Source organism: Rhinoderma darwinii, chromosome 12 (assembly GCF_050947455.1).
Source record: "Rhinoderma darwinii isolate aRhiDar2 chromosome 12, aRhiDar2.hap1, whole genome shotgun sequence".
Lineage (NCBI taxonomy): Eukaryota > Metazoa > Chordata > Amphibia > Anura > Rhinodermatidae > Rhinoderma > Rhinoderma darwinii.
The window spans coordinates 67,603,665-67,628,820 of NC_134698.1; the positions used below are offsets into that span (position 1 = coordinate 67,603,665).

General features: G+C 43.4%; 1 protein-coding gene across 2 annotated transcripts in view; it reads right to left on the reverse strand.

The window, feature by feature from the left end:
- The window catches only part of PPP2R5E (protein phosphatase 2 regulatory subunit B'epsilon), a 74,313-nt gene that overhangs the window by 5,726 nt on the left and 43,431 nt on the right, over positions 1-25,156 (reverse strand). The window contains exons 4-13 of one of the 2 annotated variants that reach the window (XM_075843752.1): positions 19,322-19,423; positions 17,459-17,551; positions 11,636-11,766; positions 11,253-11,312; positions 10,823-10,931; positions 9,758-9,811; positions 9,619-9,669; positions 7,026-7,145; positions 4,372-4,499; positions 2,995-3,081 (exon numbers count right to left, since the gene is read on the reverse strand). In XM_075843752.1, the coding sequence (XP_075699867.1) occupies positions 2,995-3,081; positions 4,372-4,499; positions 7,026-7,145; positions 9,619-9,669; positions 9,758-9,811; positions 10,823-10,931; positions 11,253-11,312; positions 11,636-11,766; positions 17,459-17,551; positions 19,322-19,423 (935 nt within the window). Of the gene's footprint in view, positions 1-2,979; positions 3,082-4,371; positions 4,500-7,025; positions 7,146-9,618; positions 9,670-9,757; positions 9,812-10,822; positions 10,932-11,252; positions 11,313-11,635; positions 11,767-17,458; positions 17,552-19,321; positions 19,424-25,156 lie in introns of both variants that reach the window. The other variant, XM_075843751.1, reaches the window with a different exon arrangement.

Here is a 25,156-nt window from a genome sequence, read left to right on the forward strand (position 1 = left end):
GCTTATTGGGGAAAATAGAAAAACAGATTCACGCAAATTTAATGTCGGGAAAAATAAAAATCCCAATGTTTGCCGCACATTATAATTGCGCTTAAATCTTTTTCCGCCACTTCCTGAAAGTGGCGAGAAAAAGGTGCAGGGTCAGGAGGGGGCGGTGTATACACTGGAACAACAGATTTACCACAACTTACGCCAGAAACGCATCTAAGTTATGGGGCCAATCTACACCTGCTCAGATCAGCCGTAGATTTGCATTTCCGCTGCATGGACAGCCAAAAGTGCGCACCTCTTAATATTTGTCGCATTTTCCGCTGATGTAAATTAGTTTAAGATTGGCATTTAACACGCCAGTCTTGATATATTTCTCCCATTGACTGTAGGGATACACTACATTGCGCCTCTATGGAAGCGAAGCAGCGGCCGAGTCACACCGGACGGCGGGAGAGCAGAGGGGGGGGGGGGGGAGGTGACAGAAATGGTAATATTATTAAAGTTTATTTTTGAAGATGTAGATAGGTTTGGATCCCCGAAAACCCCTTTACATCCTATTCCCATTAATCCTTTAAACCGTCAGCCACAATTGGCATGGACTAGGACTCACCAGGACTGTCACATCCAATTACTATCTATTTTTTAGTTTCCAGGAAAGCAATCCTGCTGTATTCAGAAATGTTCTCTTGTCCGGACAGTAGGTTATTGTTCTGCTACTTGTGACACTATCTCCTTACATACACTCATGTAAAACAGTTAACGATTGTCTAATATTGGTTTGGCAGAGCGCAGCTTCTGTCTGATCAGTTTAACCCGCGCTTCATTTCTCAACATGTTACACATCACGTACACAGCCATTCTGGTTTGTACCGCTATTAACATAGGATGCGAAAAAATTATTTCCTTATTTAAAACATTCACTCATTCCTACCTACAGGGGGCGATAAACTTGAAACAAAATAAAATTTTGTGGTAAAAAGAACCAATGAGATCTCTTGAACAAGAGCAGCGTGGCTTACACAAAAGTGCTAATGAAGGTATATTAGTGTGAGATTTTATTGTCTGCCACACATTACTAACGAGTCCACATAAAGAACTTCCATAGACCAATACAAAACAACCAAAAATAAAAGAATCCGGTGGAATTTTCTGGGTGCGCCGGCTCATTTTCTTTAAGGAATTGTCCTGCCCTGTGCTGATTGTAAGATCTATGATTTACAGATAAGGCAATTCCCTAATATATTAGCTGCAGTACCTCCAAATCAGAGTTATTGTAAAATAAAAACAGTCAATGGAAAATGCAAGTAAGAAAAATAAATATTACAAATAATACTGATAACAGATAATAATAATAATAAATAATAATAATAATAATAATAAACTTCATTCTTGCAAACTTTGCAGTGTAAGGGCTCGTCCACACGTAGCGGAATTGCTGCGGATTTTCCGTCTGGAACGGAGGAAGGAAAATACCCAAAATACAGTAGCAGCAAAGTGGGTGAGATTTAACAAATCGAATCCACACGCTGCGGAAATTATACAATCAGAAATTAGCCTGCGGTGCGTATTTTTCGGACTGCAGCATGTCTATTCCTGCTTTGGAAAGTGGACTGATTTCATGTCTCCATCTCCCAACATTGAGGAAAACGCAGAAAAATACGCACCCTTTTCTGCTGTCAATGCAGGAAACGGTGCGTATTTGCCGCAGCGGGATGTCTGCTACTTTCAACAGAATTGCTGCAGAAATTTTCAGCAACAATTCCGTTACGTGTGGACAAGCCCCAAAGGCGACAGAAATGCTGTCGATTTTCCGTGGAGAAAATCCATTTGATCAAATCTCATCCCCTAGCTGCTGAACTTTTTCCGCACGGAAATAAGAGCACGCCTTAACGTAGAAGGGGTGAAATCTGCAGAAAATTCTACATGTAACATGTGCAGATTATCCTGTAGAAACGGTGCGGAAAATCTGCAACATTTCCATCATGTGGGAATCCAGCCTAAGGCCTTGTTCACATGGCCTTGATCGGTCTGTTTGATACGGACCACGTTAGCCGTATTTTCCGGACCGAACACACTTCAGAGAGTTGGGGTCCTAGCGTCATAGTGATCTAGGATGAGTCTGACTCCCCGCGGGAATACTGTCCCATTCTGAAAATATGATGACAGTACAGGACAGTATTCCTGCGTGGAGGCAGTGACTCACAGCATCATAGATGACTATGCTGGGAGCCGGGCTCTCTGAACGGTGTTTGTTCCGTGAAATACGGCCGACGTACAGTCCATAGCTCAAGGACCGATCACGGCTGTGTGACGCAGGTCTTGTTCAGATATCTGTAATGCATCCACATCCCTATGAAGCGGTTCGCTGCGGCCATTAGACCTGCGGTCGGGCCTGGACTTGCTGCAAATATGTGGCTGCATTACAGCCATCTGAATAAGAATATGGCTAATATCAGACGTCCATAATACAGCCCCATATTAGGGTCAGCAAAAGCCGGACCCTGTGCGATCTGTTAACGGACCCCAACATGTGGCTATATTATGGCGGTCTGAAATTGGCTTTATAGGTTATTGGAGCGCTTATATATCAAGGAGGCATATGCAAAAAGAACATTACTTTGTCCTTTGTAGACTTCCCTAACTCACGCCGTCTCCAAAAGTAGAGCTATGTTATATTGACAGAAAACCCAACTAATAATACACAGATATAGTTAGTATGGAAACAAGGGGATGAAATCCCAACCAATCCATTATAGGCTCCGTTCACATTGGCGTGTAGTCCCATTTTGTTGGGGTTCTGGTGTTTTTGATGGCAATAATAGCGCCTTCCGCATACCCGTCATAGCTCCATTAAGAACAGAAGCCATGACACTAGTGTGAACCGAGCCTAATACAGAATGAATACAAATATAGAAGCCAAGTCAATGCAGCACGGAAAACCACCAGAAGCTTTCAGTACCACAGACAAGAAGAAGCTATAAAAGTTACCGCTGGCGATCTGACTTGTAAGTGGCTGTCAGTTCATCAAACAAGGTGCTGTTCATCTCCATAAAGGCTTTTAACACGTTGTAGACGAGAGCGACGATCGCCCTGGTGGGAGAAGAAATTTTTGATTGTGAGTTAATAGGTGGAAGATACATCTGGAAGTATTAGGATACAGTGAGAATGGGGCGAGTATCATGTGTTTTTTTTTTATTCCACTCAACGGTTTCCACAGGAAAATCAGCACCAAAATTTGCACGGCAGATTTGCCGCTGTGAATTTCCCTGTGGCTTTCTGCAAAAATATTTCACAGCAATTCCGCTACGTCTGAACATAGCCTTAAAGTGTAAGTAAACTTTTAAAACTCGGATAAGCGATGTGCCGCTTCTGATCGGCATTCTTAGGAGCGGCGTACGGGCTCAATAGAAAGTTTGAGTCCGTACACCGCTGCCTTAACTTTGAGGAAAGCTGATCAGAAACTAAGCGGCACAGCGCTCACCCGGGCACTCCTGCCGCTTCGTTCTAGCGATCGGTGGGGGTCTCAGTGTTCAGAACCCCACCAATCAAAACTTCTGACACGTCACTATGATATGTTAAAAGTTTTCTAAAAGTTCAGTTACATTTTAAGGGTATCGTCTCCAGTTAGGGTCATATCAGGGAATTGTCCAAGGGAATGTCCAGTATTTAAAAAAAAAAAATAAAAAAAAATTACGCCACTTTTAAATTCTGTCACTTGTCCATGGGGTTTGTACAGCTCAGCCCTATTAATGTGGATAGGGACTAGCTGCAATACCAGAACTTTTGGATAAGAGTTTGGGGGGGGGGGGGAGAGACCCTTTCTTCTAATCCTGGAAAACGCCTATAATACACTATCTACAGGATATGCCATTAATATCTGATAGATGCGGGTCCGAGCTCTGAGGCCTGTACCTATATCAAAAACGTGGGACTCCCAACCCCCGTTTCACCTGAGATAGGGAGTGCGCGCGGCTCTCTCCATTCTGTTCAAGGGGAGTTATGGAAATATCCGAGCAAGCGATACCACAAACCACCGCACCAGGCGAATCGGGGATCAGGTGTCTAAGATAGGAAAACCCCTTTAAGTCTTCAGAATACGCTGACCCTAAACCTAGGGGGCTACACAGAGTCACCTATGAGTTGCTGTAAAAGTGAATTACCACCGCAGTTTTATAGTTTCCCAATAGGAGACCTTACAACTAAAGCAAAAAATAAATAATCTGATCAATGTTTCCGTATAGGTCGTAAATGACATGAAGTGGCAGCGTTATTTTCTGCACCTTGCAGGCCAGGTTGCGTTGCTGTGAAGCCATATTGCAATCTATCATTACTATCAGGGCCGACAGTGGGAATACAAAATACGGAAAAACTTCCACTTACGGATTCCAGTGTTCTTTAGAAATCCTGTACAGGCTTGCAAACATTATGGGAAGGATCACATTTGAGTTCTCCTCTATTAAACTCATGATATATTCATTGTTCCAATAGTATAAAGCTCGCTCCGCCACCTTCAAACGAGAAAAAGAAAAAACTATGTTTAGGAATACAGTGTTTTGTGTGCAGTAAAGGTAATGTCTGATCTATAATCTGTCCATGGACTAAAAGGTGATTCTTCCCTCTACCGATCAAGGTTCCCAGGAGAATGAAGTGCTAGAGATGATGCAGAGTAGAACCCCAAATCACAAGATTAGATTATAAGCTCTTATGGTCAGACCCTTTGATTAAGAATTTCCAGACTCAATGCCATGAATAATGGAAAACTGCACCATTATGCCACGATTTTTGTAAAACTGCGGCAAAACGGTGCAATTTCTCTGCGAATTTAGGAAAAACCACATTTGAACCACGACGCGATATGCCAGCCTTCGATGGAACTAGAACTAAACCAATGCTTAACCCGATGACCACAAGGAGTCTTAATTACTCTCAAGTCCATTTTCAAGTTATAAAATAACTGCTCCCTCTAGTGGTTCCAAAGTATAATGAACATTGTGTCAAAATGCAGCCGAAAACATATATATCCTTTAGACCTCGTTCACATCTGCATTGGAGGCTCCGTTTAAGGTCTCCCTCACAGATCCAGCTGAAAGTACCATAAAAATAACAGCGCAGCAAAGTTCCGTCACCCGCCGGTGGTGTCCGTCGTGCAACAGAATCGGCGCTTCTGGCATTTTCATTGTTCTGCTCCTCTGACGGAGCAGAACGGAAAGCTGAATGCAGGTGTGAACACAGCCCTAATCTGGCATCAATAGCACCTGAGAAGCAAAGAATTATTAAATATTCTGTGTTATCGGACTGTCAAAGACAAAACGCGTAAGACTACCAGCGTAGAGGAACGACAGGAACAAAGCCCAGAGTAAAAAGCAAACCCAATGCTGCTACTAGAACACCCATTTCTAATAAGAGTTATGTCCTAACAGTATATTCACACGCTGCAGATTCATTTCAGAAATGCTTGTGGTTGAATAGATGTTCCATACATCTGAATGTGTTTGTTTCCGCAGCAGTGAAAGGATTCCTGTGAACTCATTCAAGTGAACGGGACAGTCCCAGAAAAGTCGCCAACAAACCTGTTACGTGTAAATATACCCAAATTATTTCCCTCTGCAACTTAAGGCTCCATGCACACGGCCGTAGTTTTTATCCGTAATTACGGATGAAGTTACGGATCCATTCATTTCTATTGGCCACGGACACCTTTACATAAATTTACAGATGTATGTCCTGGCCAAAGAACTGATCCGCAAAATAAGGAACATGTCTTTTTCTTGTCCGCAATTGCGTCACGGACTCACCCACAGAAGTCCATGGATGCGTGCAAAATTGCGGACAGCATCTGTAGCGGTCCGTAATTGCGGAAGCATTGCTATGTGACGTCAGGGGATTCCCCAAGAAAACGGCGCATGAGCGATCATGTAACCTTTAAAAGGGGTTGGGACATGTTGGTGACATCATTTGTAGCCTCCCTTTTTTTTGTGTATCGGTGAATACGGATGCACTACGGACCGTATTTTCGGTCAGTAAAAATACACTTTGGTGGTGTGATTGAGGCCTGACATTGCCGTTTGGTGCTGCAATCAATTGATGGATTATGACGCTTAGAAATTTGGATGTCCGATTAGATAAATTTCCCTGTACTTTGTTAAACGTTTCTCTTCCACAATAGCTATAGCATGAATGAAAACTATTCTGACGTGAGGAGAATGACATCATGACTAGCGGCGGCCTCCTTAGAATTCATGCACGGAGCACTGCCAGGCAGCGCAGCAATCCTCCACCCCCAGCTCCTGCACCTCCTCCACCCCCAGCTCCTGCACCTCCTCCACCCCCAGCTCCTGCACCTCCTCCACCCCCAGCTCCTGCACCTCCTCCACCCCCAGCTCCTGCACCTCCTCCACCCCCAGCTCCTGCACCTCCTCCACCCCCAGCTCCTGCACCTCCTCCACCCCCAGCTCCTGCACCTCCTCAACCCCCGGCATCATTTTTATTTTTGTTCTATTCAACGGTGATAATTATAATGTGTCATCCCTCCTGTTTGACAAAATGCTAAATATAATACAGCAGTAAGACAGGAAAAATTGTTGGTCTGAATTGACTGGTATTTTCTGCATACAGGAACGTGCATCATTCACAGCAGTCAAATTCTATATAAAAAAAAGTTACGTTAAAGGAAAACTGTGGGAAAAACTAATAAAATGTGTTACACATAGTACATGGCCTGAGGGGGCGGCGCACGACCCAGAGGCAATCCCTCTATCATGCCCCTCGTCCTCGTCAGAACACATTGTTTACATTTTGCCCAGAGTGTTGCTTTAATAAACATTACGTCTTTGCGGTGTATATTATGGGAATCGCCACTTTAATAACATCCGGTAGATTTCCTCTTTCAAAGTATTTTGAATACACCTCGAAGAGATCAGGAAGAAAGCCTGACCTCTCCATAGGTCTTAACGCTCGTGCTGGCAAGTTGACTTGAAGGTGAGACGCTTGTCCGGTGTTGTCTTAAAGGGGTTGTCCAAGACGTAACTACTCACCTGGAAATGAGGGCTGGAAACGCACTTGGAAATCTGTTTAAACAAAGGCTCTTGGATTTTGACAAACTGTGATGGTTCGATGACATCCAAAATCTCCTCCAACTCCCCGAGAAACATGACCTGGAGAACAGAGTATTGTACAGAGCGGTCAGCAAATCCACGTACAGAGAAAACAAAGCAAAACGATAAAAACAACCAACAACTACATTTGGCCCCAAAGCATCAGATGAGAAGGAAAAGTCAAACGAATGTGAACTTAAAGGGGTTGTCCATGTTGGGGGGGCGTTTTTTTTATACGGATGACCTAGCCACAGGATAAGTCATCAGTATATGATCGGTAGAGGTCGGACACCCGGACCCCGCACCAATCAGCTGTTCCGGCTACATCCGGGCACCAGGTGTTATGCAGTGGCCGGTTTCGGAAGCAGATGGTTTTAGCCACTGTATAGCGTTTGTGCTGGGTTACTGCAGCTCTGCTCCTATTCACTTAAATAAGAGCAGAGCTGCACTACTGCAGCACGGCCGCTAGACAGTGGTCAGAGGCTTCTGCTACCAGCACCGACCCCTGCATAACATCCGGCGCCCGGAGGCAGCAGGAGCAGCTGATCGGTGCGGGAACCCCTTTAACTGAATTGCACATACAGCACTGGTACACTTTAATCCGAGATGCTCCCTCTATGAGTGAATTGACAGTATAACTGGGAAGCCATGAAGAAATCCGATCCCCCCATAGCTTCCCTGTCAGCAGGGAGACTGTTCTAGGACAGTCTGCCTCTGCGGCTCTGTAGTAGCTAGAATACAGACGGCCATAAATGGTGGCGTGTGTTTCAGAACGATCAATTATCAAATGACTTCCCATCACCGGTGGAGCGATTCCTCCAAAGTATATGAGAGAACTATATAGTACAAGTTCAATTTGTTTAACCCGCTCACTGCCAAGGTCTAATACGTCATTACTTTAAACGCTGGTCTCTACTAGAAGGTATGGACTACACTAGAGCTTATATCTTGGGATTATATTAAAGCCCTGAATCTTGGCTGTCCAAAAAAATGCAATATTTGGGGTGTAGTCCTCGTTTGAATTTGGGTTGTGTATGTTTAGGGGAGGGGGAAGCGGCAAGTGAGAGTAGGAAAATCACATCATCTTAGTCATCTCTCCCCCTGTACAGCCATCAGGAACCCCAGGGGGACAAAACAGGAGCTTTAGCTCGGCACTTCCGCCAGTATTTCCGTCATATTTAACGGGAAGAATAGTGCGTCACGTAGCGCAATTCTCCTCATCAAAATGACGTACAACATGACAGAACCCCTGCTAATTCCATTTAAGTTAATGAGGTCCATTGGGCACCATTGCTGTCCGCCGTGTGACGGATCCGGCATTGATGTCATTTATCTCAGTTATAATGGAAACTATGACGGCGGTGTGAACAGAGCCTTATCACCCCAATTACCAGTCAGACAGGATTTTTGCTAAAGGGATGAGAAGATGAGCAGCTGCACATGTAATCACCCCCTGCACCAGATCAGAAGTGATCGACTCTAGGTCACCTGGATCGCAGAGATTACTGGTCTCGTGAACTTTTAATTTTAGGAGGTCGTATACGACACGGGATCTGCTTGGGTCAGAGTTTCAAGCACAAATCGGATTTATTTACGTTTTACAAAATGTCATGATCTGACGCAGAATTGCATAAAGGTGACTAAGAGTGTAAAACGCTGGGTTGTATTTTCACAATATGCCGGAGTTATAATGCGATTTCTTTCATTTTATAATAATTCAGGTTTTATTTGTGCACGTCAATAGCGTATAAATTGTCCCGGCAGCTAAAAGACGGATCCGGCATTTGATAATTTGGCACTACTTTCCAGTACAGAACTGCAATAGGAGTGGCAGATAATACAGAATCTCTGATAATCCAGCACATCATTAAGTCTGATTGATGTCGGATTAAAGGAATTTACTGTAGATGCAATTTGATAACTGGGATTATTAGAACAGGGGTCCCGAGCCCCCTATTCCTCCTCACTGCATGAACGCAATGAGGGGGAGCTTCAATGGAGTTGCAGTCAAGCATGCGTGGTGCCGCTCCATTCTTAGTCTATGGGATAGACGCTAACAGCCGAGCATATCAGTTAGTCCCATAAACTATGAATGAGGCGGCACCACGCACGCTCCTCCATCTCTATTTAAAGTTCTTCTCGCTCCGGTCGTAAAGTGAGGAGGAAAGCCCCCATTCTAGTGATCGATTGGTGTCCCAGAGGTGGAGCACCAGCGATCAGAGATTCATTGGCTATCCCGCGAATGGGTGATAAATCAAAAAAAATTGTAAAAAGTAGTAAAATGGTTTCTCTTAGGTCTTAAAGAGCCGTGGCATACATTATTCTAATGCAATCTGTGTGACTTCTATCTGAAGAAAACACTGGCGAGGTGAGGAAATCAGTAATGTGATGATTGCAGGAGCATTGCCCGGGAAAGTTGTGCTGAAGTCACAGATTTAACATAATGAACAGTTACGACCGCCGAGCTCTGACGCAGTCAGCGCTGCATGAAGATGGTGATATCCACACGTGCGCTCTTCTAGGGATCACGTACCTCTTTTTGACTACAAGTTTTTGGCCAAAACTTCATCAATCCTCTAATGACCTGAAATAAATGAAATCGGATAAATGATTATTATGGCCCAAAGACTGGGGAAGACGTTAAGACGCTGCTGTAGATACACAACACTCACTGGTTCTGTGAGGGAAGGGTCTTTTTCCAGGAACTGTACTATACAATAAGCCAGCTGCAGGGGGAACAAGAAGAAAAACTCAATACCATATACACAAACAGATTATATTTGCTGCAGAGGACGGAAAAAACACGAGTGCTACGTAATCCATCTAAAGACGCACTTCAGCCCCTCCGATCTAAACAAAACTCAAGCAGTACGCACATTTCTAGATACGACTGAAAAGCTTTCACTTAGGGGGTGTCTCTGACAAATGTACTGTCACGATACTGACCCCCCCCCGTGCTAAAGTAAACAGTGTCATTTTACGACACCATATTCATGAGTTTATGTGACAATCATGAGAACATTTCCCTTGCCTCAAAGTTTAACATTACCTGGCATTGTGCCGTCCTTCTGTTATTCCTCCTGGAAACGTATGAGTAAATTGACAACCAGGCGTTATCATGGCTCTCACCAATGGGGCATGTCCCTACACAATGACAATTTCGGCTTTGATCGGACAGCGTCAGATTGTATGGGCTCACCCTATTGAAAAGGGGAATGGTAATGCCCAGTTGTCAATTCCTTCATATATTTCCAGGAGGAACAGCAGAGGAACAACCATGCAAAGTTCTTAGAAAAGAATAAGTATCCACTAAAACAGACATGGCAGGAGATCTCGGTCCACTTTTCCCCCTTTAAGCCGTCTATTAATATTATTTCTTCTTACTGATGACACAGGAGAGGACAGCATTAGCATCATTTGATCTGTACCTGTAAGGCTGGGTTCACACCTGCGTCGGGTATTTCCGTTGACTTCTGAGCAGAACAAGGGAAAACCGGAAGCAATGGTTCGGTTACACCACAGATACCACCAGCAGCCGTCGTAAGCTATTGACTTGTATAGGTTCTGCCGGGTTTCCGTCAGGGTGTCCGTGGCTTTAACAGAAACAGCAAAGCACGCTGCACTATCGCTTCCGGTAATCTCGGCCAGATCTTCGACAGAGGCCCCTAACAGAGTCCTCAACGCAGATGTGAACGAGGCCTAAAATGGAAATACATTGCTGCGGAAAACACTCCTACCTGTGCGTGGAAGAGGGATAAGCTCCTGACTGTGTGCAGAGGAATCAGCACTTTCACAAGGAACTGTTTATGTTCTGCTTTCAGAGGTAACGCGAAGCCATTGATAATACTAGAGGAGAAAGCAAAAACAGGATCAAGTCAACGTAACACCTACAAAACAAGTCAACGCTTAGATGAAGCAGATTTTTCCGCAGTGGATTTTGGGGAACATCTGTGGAAAACGATGGAAGTGTCGCATGCAGATGCCGTGGAGGGGCTTTATGCAGATTTGGCGTTTCTGAGAAGTTTTGTGAAAGTATTTTTTTACTTTTTATAGATGGAATGAACTGGGGCTTAACACGTCACATGATTTGGGATTCAAATATTGGGACGTATGAGAAGAAATAAAAGTAAAAGGTCGAAAGTAAAAAGTCTCATGAATTAATCTCACCTTCCTAATATTTCCAGCAGTTCTGCTACTCCATTAAAGTGTTCTGTTTCATAAACAAATCTGAAATAAAATAAAAAAAAAACATTATCGTAGGATACAGTTCCTTCGGATATATTCACATATTGCACATTTCGGCCAGATGTCCTATAAAGAGGTTGTACAATATTAGAAAAAAAATGGCTGCTATTTATTTTATTTAAGAAACAGACCACGCCTGTCCATGGGTTGTGTCTGGTATCGCAGCACCGCCCCACTGCAGTGACTACGGCTGAGCTGCAATACCACACACAACCTGTGGACAAGTGTGGTGTTGTTTCTGAAAGCCATGTTTTCCTACTCCTGCAATGCAGTTTTGAGAAATCCTCCACATACAACACACTTACCGTAGAAAAATATTGTTAATCTGTTTTCGAATAAACGCTCTAAGCCCGAGAAATTTGCCGTAAATTCTGTGTAAGACGGTTTTCAAGTAGTCCCTTTCACGTGGGTCTTCACTGTCGAATAGCTCTAAGAGCTTGAGAAAAAAACAAAAAAACATCAGAGAATTAGTATTATGTCAGACATCAGGTTGACGGTGATACATCGAAATGAGCCATTAACTACTAGGCCATGTTCACACATTTGATTATTGAAATGTTGTCGGCCAATCGGATGCCTCCCTATTAGTCCCAAACACACGTGGAAGCACAGCAGCATCACACATAGGAGCTGCGGAGTGAGACTAGACCATTTCATGGCACAGGAGCAGCAGCATCTGTATAGCAGCTATATGGCTCACCCAAAGACTAGAACATGGGACATTACTAGAGAAGAGTCCCTACCTCAAGTAGGTAAGGAACGTTTAGGGCTACGAGGCTGCTGGATATTACAAGTAGTTGTATTTAGTTACAGCCATCGTGTTGACAGCTAAGGCACTGTTCACATCACGTCAGATATACGTCAGGAGTTCTGCCCGACAGATACCAGTTTACAAAAAAAAAAAAAACTAAAAACTTGAAGACGAATAGGCCAAAAAGAACATTGTTGGGTGAATGGGAACCTATGGCTACGTTTGAAATTAATTGTCAAGAACTGAATGCACCGGCTTCCTAACTATGAGGCACCATTTTTTTTTTGTGCCGTTTTGGCTAAAAGGAGAGCAAAACTGTCCCCATACTATGCCACCCTTACATAGGACAGCATAGTCAGATGACAGATCCACTTTGAGGAAATATCCACCCATGAACACCATTTTGCATTTTATTTTATCCCAAAAAATGCGAAATAATGAGCAGATTAATTTCTTGAAGGGGTTATCCAATTGTTAAAAAAATATGTTCATGTGGTTTACATGCAGAAAGGTCTTCCCCCCCCCCCCCCCCTCCCTGAAGAATGAAACATCACAAGATTCATCTCCACCGCTCCCTGATCTGCCCCCCTCCCCGTCTCTGGAGGGATCGGACTTTTTGTGTGAAGTCAGCGAGTAATTACAGCACTACCGTACACCTTGTAATAGAGGGGCACGCAGGCAGCTGTAAATATAAGCAATGTCTATGAGATGAATCATGGGAGCTGTAGTTCTTTAAATGATAAGCCCGTCCACAGCAATTCTTGCCAGCAGCAAAATAGAGATGCTATACAGAGCTGGGTAACATAATAAAGAAGAACTACTTCTGAGCTATAGTGGCATAAACTGGTGGGCATTCAGACTCATACAGGTACGTTTTTGTATTTTTCATAATCTTTACTAACCCTTTTAACAAAACAACATATTGGTCAAAGACGTTTTCTCTCCAAATCCCCAGCAGACAGATATATTTAAAAGATAAACTGCCTGCATCCACCACAAGGGGGAGCTCACGGCAAACGGTTTATTCATAGAACTCCATAATAACAGTATACAGTAAGCTCCCCCTAGTGGTGACTGCAAGAAGCCAGCATGTTCTCTTTTAAATCGGTGTCCTTACTGGAGGTTTGGATATCTGTATCTGAAAAACTGAGCTCCAACTTCTTTAAAGATATAAGAGCTCATTCAGCAAAGAAGTTTGGCACAATTTAGATTAAAAAAAATTAAACAAAAAAACTGTGTCACTTCTCCATTTACGCATAGAAATACGTGAAGTTTTGTAACAATTATTGCAGTCTTAATGCACAAGAACAACAATACGCGATAAAACGTATCAAAATGGACCTTATATACATAAATATCAATATTGTAAGCAGCATTGTTAAACGTCACTCATCTAACATTAACGATGCAAATGCGTCTGCGATTGAACCGGTAATTAATAAAGGGATGCACGGTGCATCGAAACTTCAATACGGTTTCGATACTCTGCATCCCCAAACGGTTCGATACCGTTATTTCATGTATTTCAATACTAAGCTGTGCGGCAGAGCTTCGCATTGTAACACATGAATGTATGAGAGCGGGGCTGCGGCCGTGTAATACAGCCACTGCCCCGCTCCTGACAACAAGTGCGCGCCGTCAGGATGATGTGATGCTGCCAGCACTGCACTAATGAGCGGCGGTACTGAAGACAGAACATGGCGGGCGCACTGCAAAACACCCCCATGTTCTGTCTTCAGTGCCTGAACCGCCGCTCATTAGTGCAGCGCCGGCCGCATCACATCATCCTGACGGCGCGCACTTGTTGTCAGGAGCGGGGCAGTGGCTGTATTACACAGCCGCAGCCCCGCTCTATAACGGCGGAGATCAGAGAAACCGCTCATCTCCGCCACTATTCCCCTGAATGCTGCGATCAAAGCGGACCACCACCGCAGTATTCAAGAGGAAGTGAGAAGGGGGGGGGGGGTGCCCCTTGGATCGCATCACAGTAATCCCTGTGACTGAATTGAGGGACATACCATATATGGGCAGACAGCCCAGGGTCCATTGAAGGACCCCAGGGCTGTCCTACCATATTTCCTGTTGTTAGGGCATACTTAGGTATGTCCTAACAACTGCCTGTGTACTATCAGTATATAGATATATGCCAGTACATTAAAGTTTAAAAATAAAGTAATATTAAATAAAATAAAAAATACACATACACATTTTTTACAATAAACATTAAAATAAGTCTCAATACATAAAATATAGATATTCGGTATTGGCGCGGCCGTAATAACCTGCACAACAAATTTTTTCACGTAATTTATGATGTGTACGCTGTAAAAAAAACAAAACTGCTTTCTATCACTTATTGTGAGGCACGAGGTGTGGTGAATTTAACCTCCACGTGCCTCACATTAATAGTAATTAACCCCATCTTGTACCTTACATATTAACCCATTATGACTGAAAAACATGATGGGGTTAATTACTAATAATGTGAGGCACGTGGAGGTTAAATTCATCGCACCTCGCGCCTCACATCAGAAGATGTAAGAACTTTTTTTTTTTAATAAGGCCCTATGCACACGAACGTGCTTTTGCAGCCGCAATTCCCCCGAAAATCCACGGATAAGTATCGTGACAACCCTAAATTAATATGTACCGGCATATGTACGATGATTGTACTGATGGAAAGAGCTTATCAGATGCTCAAATTTAGTTGATAAACTATTTAATTCACTTATAGATGTGTGACACATGCCATCCAAAATGAAGTTAGGTAGAAGTGCTGAACCGGCGACTGATGACCTATAATGCCAGCCTTGTGCAGACTAAAACCCATTACAACTGTTGGTGCAGAATATGTGATCTAAACACCAGCTAGTGTCTGCACTACCACGTGCAGACACTAGGTGGCAGAAGAGATCACATTAAAAACTAAAACAACTGAATCGACTTAAAAGTTCCTAGAAGGACCGAATATAAAACACTAATCGGATTGGGTTTTCATGCACATGGTAAATCAGGGATTCGAAAAAGTATATCTATATAAAGACTTCCATACACTCGGTAAATACATTACTTATCTTGTAGTAATGCTGCAGATTTGAGAGCACCTAAAACACGCTCTGGTCCTCCTTCCTCCGAGTCCTAAGACCCTTTTACACGGGCCAATGATCGGGCAAACCAGCGTTCATATCATTGTCCTGTGTAAACAAAGCAACGATCAGCTGATGAACAATCAAATGCTCGTTCATCGACTGATCTGCTCCTTTATGTGGGCAATAAAATTTTCGGCAGCACATCTCCCGGTATAAATGAACGATCATAGTAACGATCGCTCGTCCCCATACATAACCAATCATTGCTCCTTGTGAAAGCAGCAAACGAGCGCCGATCAACAAGCGGTCTTGTTGATCGGCGCTCTTTTTCACGGCCCATGTTTTCCGTTTAAGAATCCTGCAGAGGGGCCCCTTACTAACGGGGTCCGTATGTACATATGTCATGGTTGTCCATTGCAGGATAAACACAAACCCTCAGTATTTAATAAATGTACCCATGAAATAAAACCAAGCTGCACGACGAAATCATAAAATCTTAAGACGACGGAGCTCCACAGCCCACCGTGGTGTAAAAGGACATTTTTGAGCTGTTGGATGAAGTGTTTACATACTTATTATATCTAGCGAAGTAAAAGTGGATTCACAAGTGAGTGCCAGCTACTCCACGAGAGTCTTAAAATGTTTTTCTCTTAGCAACCAATGTCGTACTCCGGGTCTCCAACAAACTCCACTGGCTTGGCCAGTGAAAGTCCATTTACCGTGCCTAATATCATGAGCTTGCCATCTAGATGTTGCCATTGGGCACAGGCCTGGAGACAGGAACAAGCTCGTACAGCACACAAGAATATGGCGACAGCACACTGCGAACACCAAAGTCACCTAAGCCACTAACTATAAATAAATCTGCATTGCTGCTAAATCTACTTACAATAGGGAGGTTCTTGGTGCACATTTTGATCAAATTGTGTGAGCCCACCTGCCACGACAAGGCGTCCTCCATAGGTGGGGACCTACTCTGCACATACACCCAGAACTGGGACTAAGCCTACATATATATCTGGGGATGGTAGGAACCAGCATTAAACTAATTAGAATCACCCAGGGCAGAATGGGAGGAGTGCAAGAACAAAAATGGAGGCAGTCACTAACGCCTCACGCACACGACCGTTGTGCCACTCGGGCAGTTTTTAACGGCATCCGATTGGCACCCGATAGTCTTCACAGACCCATTCACTTTAGCGGGTGAATCGGGTCCGTGAAAAATGATCCGAGTCTCCGATCCGAGGAAAGATAGGACACGTTCTATCTTTCCTCGGATCACTGACGGGACTCGGCCGGCGCACACTGTCGTGCGCATGAGGCGTAACTCCACATATGAATCACAAACACCACAACAGGAACAAGCGCCTAACACTCGTGTTTACAAGGAAGAGGAATTAGGACAGAGTTTATGGCATTTAGGATTGTCAAACAGAAAGTAAGCTGTCCAAATCTAAAATTGTAGTGTAAAAAATGACAGCACAAGTTTGTGAATGGCGCGGCCTGACTATGGTCAAACTGGTGACCCCCGTGTCTGTCAACCCCAGTGTGTAGCTGAACCTGTCATCTCTGACAGTCCAGTTACTAGGGATACACTACCTAACAACGCCATCCTTTTAAATAGCATCATTAGGTATCGCATCCCCGGAAATCGTTCTGTCTCAGATTACTCAGATCTTCAGCTTAAGGAAGAATTGCCCACTTATGGAGGGCAGAAAGGGTATAGGGAACTTGGCAGGATTTAATGAAGACCTGTTTCTACTCCTGTCTGTTTTAGTAAATACTTGTATTCTCCATAAAAATGACAATGCTGGGGCATCTCTTCCATTCCTCTGTTATACCTCCTGGAAACATTTTTTAAAAAAATGGGCAACTGGGTGTTAGCTTTGCCCTGGTCAATTGGGTGTGTCTGTACACAGGGACATTTTAAGCACTCAGACAGTGTTGGACTGTAGTGACACGCTCCATTGACAAGGGCATTAACAATACTTATGCCTACATTTCCAGGAGGAATAACAGAGGAATAATACAGTGCAGAGTTCTAAGATAATATGTTCCAAAATTGTAATTTTAGGTGAATGTAAGTAGGTCCCTATTGATATCAATTGGTATATGTGCCGAGAAAGCGCTGAATGTAGATGAAAAACTTGACGTTGACAGAATCTGATTTATATGAAACCACAGAAACGGACGTCAGCACCCATGATAGATACAGCGATTGTGTAAAGGAAATAAAAGTGGAATTAATACAACATGAAGGTGTAAATCAGGATATGAAATGTACTTACCTGTAATACAAATTTTTGATCTATGTACTTTTTGGCAATACTGGGCTGAAATTCTTGGCTTTCCAAAAATCGTATGAAAAATTCATATACAAGCTGCAAGAAAACAGACGACAAATAACCAGTCAGTGGGATCATTGATGATGCTACTGACACATTTGACAGATACTGTAAATGGGGTGGACACTGACCGATTGTGTCATGCGGTTCTGAAACGACCGCACTGCGTCATCCGCGCCTCAATGACGTTTTGTTTAGACCAGTAAACTGCAACCTAACATTCTCAAGTCGTTATAAAACTACAACTCCCAGCAGAGCCTCTCATCCTGTTGCTAGCAAGGCACGCTAGGACTAGAAGTTTTACAACAACTGAAGAGCCACAGGTTGCAGCCCGCTGGTAAATCAACCACATGGTCATATTACCCAGACTATTATTCACCATCCTTCAGGGGTTATTCCCATCTCAGATATTTATAGCGTATCCACAGGATGTGCTATAAATGTCTGGTATGTGTGGGTGCCACTTCAGAGACCCGTGCCAATCTGGAGCACGCTGCCTGGCTGTTTCCATAGATCCCCTAGAAGTGAATGGAGAAAGACGCACACATGCATGCGACCTCTGCGTCCACTCTCCATCCGGATGTGGCGACCACCGTTCTCCGGATAAATGCATGTCCCATCTCTGAAATATGTGGCTATACACCAACATTTCTGACATGGTAATACCCTTTCAAGATCCATCCTTCAAATATCAAGTATTTTACGTTGTTGCCCAACTAATGTGGATGCCGTATAATTCCTTTAATCCAGAATTGGATTATATAGCTATTTTGATAACCTGGAATTTCACAAGACTGTAAACCAGAATACTGAGCAGAGACTCCCCTGATTAAACAGGGATAACAGCAGATTTCACGAGCGTGAAGTACTACACTTTGTAGAACTGCCTGATAATCCAGAATATTTGATAATCCAGCATCCACAGGTCCAGTTAGTGACAGATTAAAGGAATTTCGCTCCTTAAAAACATTTCTCTAATATACAATATAGGCCGATTCCTTTTTTCCATTGCGGGTTTAACAAATCTCAACGGCGCATATCTGATTGATATACCAGAAAAGTTTTTCACGTGAAATCCATTTAATATTTGTGCAATTCCTGAATATAATCCTTGAAATTAGCCCCAAACCCGAGATCTTATACATTCTAAGCAAGGCTCGTGGCCACGACTATTCCGAATCTGTGTAGTACGGACCTGTAATAAGACGCCTGTGACCTGCTATGGGTCCATATGGTAACGTCAGAGGCTGACGAAGGTTTATTCCCCACATACTCACTGCCATGTTATGGAGGTATTCGCCCCTAGATTCAGTGCTGCCGAGGGATATTATGGTGCCTCACAGCAGTACAGGGAATGCCTTAGTGTCCATATGGGCGCTGTGTGCCACATGCATGCTCTCTAATGACTGATAATGTGTGATTTTTCCTGAATCTTAACTCACCTGCTAATGTACGGCTCACGTAACGTTTTTTTTTTCACGGTCGCTGTCTGTTCCATTTTGCTTTTTTATTGTCAAGGGTTTCCATAAATGCAGCCACAATGAAGGACATCTCTTTGCCACTATGTGAGTGGATTTAATTTGTCTTCTTGTCAAGTCCTCAGCTCGTATACAAGACTCATAATGTTTAGATTTAAGACCGAGGCCGTACAAGGAGCTTTTACGCTGCTGGATATATATACTGGAAGTGGAAGCTCCTGCTCTATTTTTACCTTACACTTCTGCACTAGAACCTGACAAACCACTAGGATCTCGTTGTGTATTTACATGCAATACCTCGCTATAGACCTCACAGGGGCAGACATACCTGTAAGTGTGGCCATGACGCCTCAAGCGTGGGTTCATCTTCTTCAGGATCAAACTCGTTGCTGTCGCTTGGAGGGAGGGTCCTAAATATATTGCAAGATACCTAAAACAAACACATAAGAACTTCATTTTAAGCACATTTTCTGCCACTTTCTGTACATACATACATACACTATATCACAGGAACTCAATGGACAAAGATTAATATATAAAAATAAAAATGTATTCGATTTACAAACATGTTAAAAGTAAACAGTCCACTAGATGGCGCTGATCTGGCTGCATGGCTGCAAACGGGACAGAATCTTGGTACTGCACTTGTACATGGTTACGAAGCGTTTTTTGCCCTCTCCTTTACAGAGCAGATCCTCTTGAGCCACTTTAAATACAGTAAATTTCCAAAATATGACATCTGATAATGCACAGAGCATTGATAACATGAAATAACCGGGCAGAAAGTTTTATTATTCTGTCCGAACTCCCGGAAGGGCCAGCTATAAGGGGTGACGTTGGCCAATTCCCCAGGGCCCCGCATTTCTCTACCCACACATCAGACATTTAACAGGCCCAATTAATGTCCAACAGTATTACAAAATTTTTATCACCAATCTCTTATTATCCGCTCCCTTTACAAGCAGAAGTGATTCACTTAAAGGGGTTTTCCTAAAATCTGTATTTATCACCTGTCCACAGGATAGATAAGAAATATCTAAACGGTGGTGGTCCGACCGCTGGGGCATACGGTGGTATACATCGACTATAGGCTCCCGTTGTAAAAAAAAAAAAAAAATGTATACTGCACAATAGACTTTTTTATTTTTTTAAATTACTGTATAGACTACACTTTAATCCCCCCACACCCTTGGCATATGATGGGTGCATGGGGGCCATTGGACACGTCGGAGGTCTACATCAAGGAATACTCATGCCCGCAGTCTATGTTTATAATTGCGGCGGTTTCCATGTGGATAGCTCCATTGAATTACAATGGGTCTAATCTGCGTGTGGATCCGCTAATTAATCCGTGGCAGATTTCTGCCTGTGGATTATCTACAAAATCAATAGTCTATTTGCCTATGAGAAACCCGTACCCTGTGAACATAACGTGACATAAACAGACGCTATTGATAGGGAGTTGGCACATTGTGAAGTCGTGTCTGAAGCTTGTGCAAATGGCATTGCCTCTAAACAAAGATGGAGTGCAGATCTCCACAACGCTATGTGATGCAGCAAGAGAAGTGGATTTGCTGGCACATTGCGGACATGAAGTCATCCAATTTTGTCTAAGATTAGAAAGAAAGAACTACAGCGCCACTCTGGTCAATGGGCTGTGACTGGTATTACATCTTGGCTGCAATACCAGACACAGCCCATGGACAAGAGTGGCGCTTTTGCTGGAAAGTACTAGTCCTTTTTTTCTAATCTCATAGTAAGCTGCTCTGTCTTGAAGCGGTTGTCTAAGACGCCAAAACAGGTCACAGTAACTGGGATGCCGGGCATAATATTAGAAGCACGACCATTCCTCTCCTCAGCCCTGAAAATGTCAAAAGCACGACTCAATGATGAAGACGAACGCAGCGAGATGTAATTCCTCACCACTAATTGCTGGCTGTTTTGATCTTTTTAGCCCCCCCCCCCCCCCCCCCATTTTTTTAAAAATGCAGGTCTGCTAATAATAATGTGACTGTTTCCAGCCTCAGAGTCCAGCGTCTAGGGTTAATAGCGACGCTACTATCAGGTTCACTCCTTACTGTGCGAGAGATGGCAAAGTCCATATTGCTTCAGGGTTAACAAGTGGACCGCACAACACATAAAAGTATTAAAGGAAAACTAAACATACACTTGGCAGCTAAAATAAGTGAATCCCAGAACTGGAGATCTGCAAGATAAGGTGGTGATGACGGGGGCAGACGTGTTCCAGGACCTCCAGTCACTAATCTGTAAATGGGGTAAATGACATGTGGATTTTCCGCATGGGGAAAAAAAAAAAAAAAAAAATCACATCAAATTGTGCAGAAAATCTTCAGGTGGATCTTTGGCTCAATTTTTTTCCCCCGGGTGCAGGTACTCGAATGCTGCACTGAAAATCTGCAAAAAGCTAAAGTTCAATACACATGCGAATGAGATTTTCAAAACACAATTAAGGGCATGTTCACACGGCTTATTTTCAGCCGTTTTTTGGGCCGTAAACGCCGCGAAAAATCGATAAAAAAAACGTAAGCACAACACCTCCAAACATCTGACCATTGATTACAGGGAGAAAATCGGCGTATCGCTCCGACGAGACTTTTTTACGCGGCCATTTGAAAAAACGACGTGTAAAAAAAGCCCCGTAAAAAGAAGTGCATGTCCCTTCTTGAGCAGTTTTTGGAGCCGTTTTTCATCGTGTCAATAGAAAAACAGCTCGAGAAACGGCCGCAAAAAAAGTCTGTGGTTTCAAAAACTTATGAAAATAAGAGGCGGTTTTCGCTTGAAAACAGCTCCTTATTTTACAGCAGATTTTAGTTTTGCGTGTGAACATACCCTAACACGTAGCAGTTTTATTTCCAGGGCATGCTGCAGATTTTAAGTCTACAGCATGCCTATTATTCTGCAGATTTGACGCAGATCTACCTTTACAATGGGTGAAATCCACACCACTTCCGAACTCGCCATTAGGGCACGTCCACACGTAGCGTAAATACTGCGGATTTTCCACAACGGATTTCATTGTGAAAAATCTGCGGCGTATACAGCAGCCGCGGAGTGGATGAGATCAGAACAAATCTCACCCACACGCTGCGTTAAAAAAAAGTCCCATGAATTCATTCCCCTCTTCTCGTGCAAACTGGCTGAGGTGTCAATATCGATTGCAGTCCAGTGCTCAAAACTTGCACCCGTGGCTTTCATTTCTAGGCTCCACGTTTCGAGGCCCCACGACAGTAATGCTATTTGCAGGATTTTGTATACAGCTTCCTCCATTAATCACGGATGTGTTGAGTGACCGTCCACGCTACTTTTATGCGCTTTAATCACGCAACGTTAAACAAACTGCGGAGAGAACGAGGCTCATATATACCGAAGCAGAACCACTCGTATCCCTAAATGCAGCATTCGCAGAAGGGGCCTCCAGTTCCCGACGTTCCTTTCCTTTTAACTCTTGATGAGTTTTTCATCCTGTACTTTGAAGGAGGAAGCAGCGCGTTTATAATTAAATCCGGACTTCCCCTCTATATGTAGGGAAGGTTTCCAGGCCTGCAGTGCTGTGGATCTGAACCATTGCAAGAAACCAGCTGAGCGAATGGTTTAGAGAATTTGACCTAATGTACTTGATAAGACTCTGAAGCTCCACTTCTATATCACAAAGAAAATAGCACCAACCTATTCCACTGTGCGGTCCACCATTCACCCCGGTTCTGGTGATCAGAAGAGCTCACAATCTAATTTCACTATCTGATACAGACATGAGGCATTTTCATAAGAAGCCAATTAACTTATCATTGTATTTCCGGAGTGTGGGAAGAAACCTGCAAACTTCAAGCAGTCCTGTTGCCACCACTAAGAGGCCAAGCTGTCCAGCCCAATAGGAGCCACAAAGGTTTAGAGACGGCCCATAGAGGGTCAAGTAATAAGACCTTCATTTTTTGGCAGACCCGATCTTTCTAAGGATCTGTAGACAATCTAACCTCTTTCTAACCAATCATCTTTGGTTCTGGAGGTTTCTGGTTGACGCTCACCCCCACATTTAGCCAGGACTAATGCACAGAACTACTTAAACAACTATTGGCACTTACCTAACATGTGGAGGCAGCTTTGCCGCTCATAACCTGTTCGACCCATTCACATAGGGTTATACAAGTTCCTGACGTACACGCTAAACGTGTCCATAGCCTGATGGATTGTATACCACACGGTATAAGTTTTAGTTTTTTTTTTATATGGGAGCCTATGGTGATTTATGGCAATCATCACAGGCATCTGTTTAACGTATAGGTCATGGGATTTTCAATAGCTATTCATGTCTTATACTTTAAACAGATACCATTATGGCCTATGGGTTATGGATGCCTGTTGTAGATTATAATGCCACCATTTTTGGGTAGATATAAAAGTTAAAAATTTGCTTTTATTATTTATTCCATTTGGGGGGGGGGGGGGTTTTGAAAAAAACGCAGAAAAAAAAAACAAAAAAAAACAATTCCGCTAGTTGTGTTTTTTTGTGCGGTTATCCAGTTAGCAAAAGGAACAAATGAAGTTTATTCTACGAGTCAGTAAGAACACTGCAATACTACATTTATATATATATAGTTTTACATTTTAGTACTTTTATATATACGTCATGAAAAGCTTCCGACATACACGTTAAACGGAAGCCATAATAGTCTATAAGCGACGTATGCCACTATATGTCTCATCATCCATTTAACATATACGTCGGACGCTTTTCCCGGTGTACGTGCGAAATGTATGTGAAGAAACGCTATGTAAGTGGGTCCTTAAAGAAGTTCCACAATAAACAATCACCTCCTATCCACAGGATAGGGGACAATGGTCGGACCTCTGGGAATGCCATCTATCGCGAGAACGGGGGTTAAAATACTAACGATTTAGGCCCCCGGAAAAGTTTGGCAACTTACAAAGAACTTCTTGAAGGTTCTCGCTGGCATTCAGCTTGAAAGACAAATTTGAGATAACCAATGGTCTGCTGTAAAGCAATATGTGTTCAAAGCTGAATACACAGAACGAGGCTGGCAGAAGTGGAAACACGAGGCATTGGTACATGACAGTAGCCAGGACCTGAAGATCAGAGCACTGTATAGATCAGTAGGGGTTAATAAAGTATCTTGTAGACTTACTATACGGGGTCATGTGTATTTGATTTTAAGGGGTTAATGAGGACCTGTCACTGGGTGATAAAACTTGAACAGGTTAACTGACCGGAATAGCATTTCTCCAAGGGTCTATCGTGGTTTTTCTTTTTTTCCAGGACCCTCACGTTCTAGAGATATGGCCCACTGTTTTGTTGGTTTGCTGTAGTTAGCCAACAGGGTGGAGCTAGCTTACCTGTATCTGATGCTGACCAATCAGGATGAAGCAGCTTGAGGGTAGGTCACGCCCTGTTGGCTAACTACAGCAAATTAGCAGAGAGCACCAACACAACAGTGGGCAGTGGGCTGTATCTCTGGAATGGGGTGGTCCAAAGAAAAAAAAAACAGCACTGGAATCACGGAGACAGCGCTATTCAGGTAAGATAAGCAGTTCAGCTTATATGACCTAGTGACAGGTGTTTTAGTATCAGGGTCATTTATGACACAGTCACAGCATGCTACGCTGCTTCCGTAACGGCCATTCACTACTATGGAACTTACGGAAACAGCGTGTCGGAATCACACGCATCAGCCGGAACACAAAGCGGTAGGACAGGGTTTAGGGGGCCTTGTTCTAGAGATAGGTGGGGTACCCAGAGGTGGGACCTGAATCTATCTGACATTTATGGCATATCCTGTGGATATGCTATAAATATCCCTAATGGGAAAAACCTTTCAAGTGTGTGGAGTTTAGAGAAGTTTGGACACGGAGTATAAAGTTAGAATATTCTTTTTGGCTCTCCTTTGGCCTCCTCCGCCGGATAACAGATATTAATGGCAGGCATTACAATACTTCCCACACATTAAAAGATACATACATGGTTATAGGGTACTAAACCCTCCAACTGCAACTAATTTGTGTATGTCAGTCTTCATATTCATTCTGCCAACCTAATCATTAACCTGGTGCAACCCTATAAAGGGTATATTACAGATAGTAGAGAAGGTGCCGTGCTGGACTGGACTGGACTGGAGGGACAGCCTCGTCA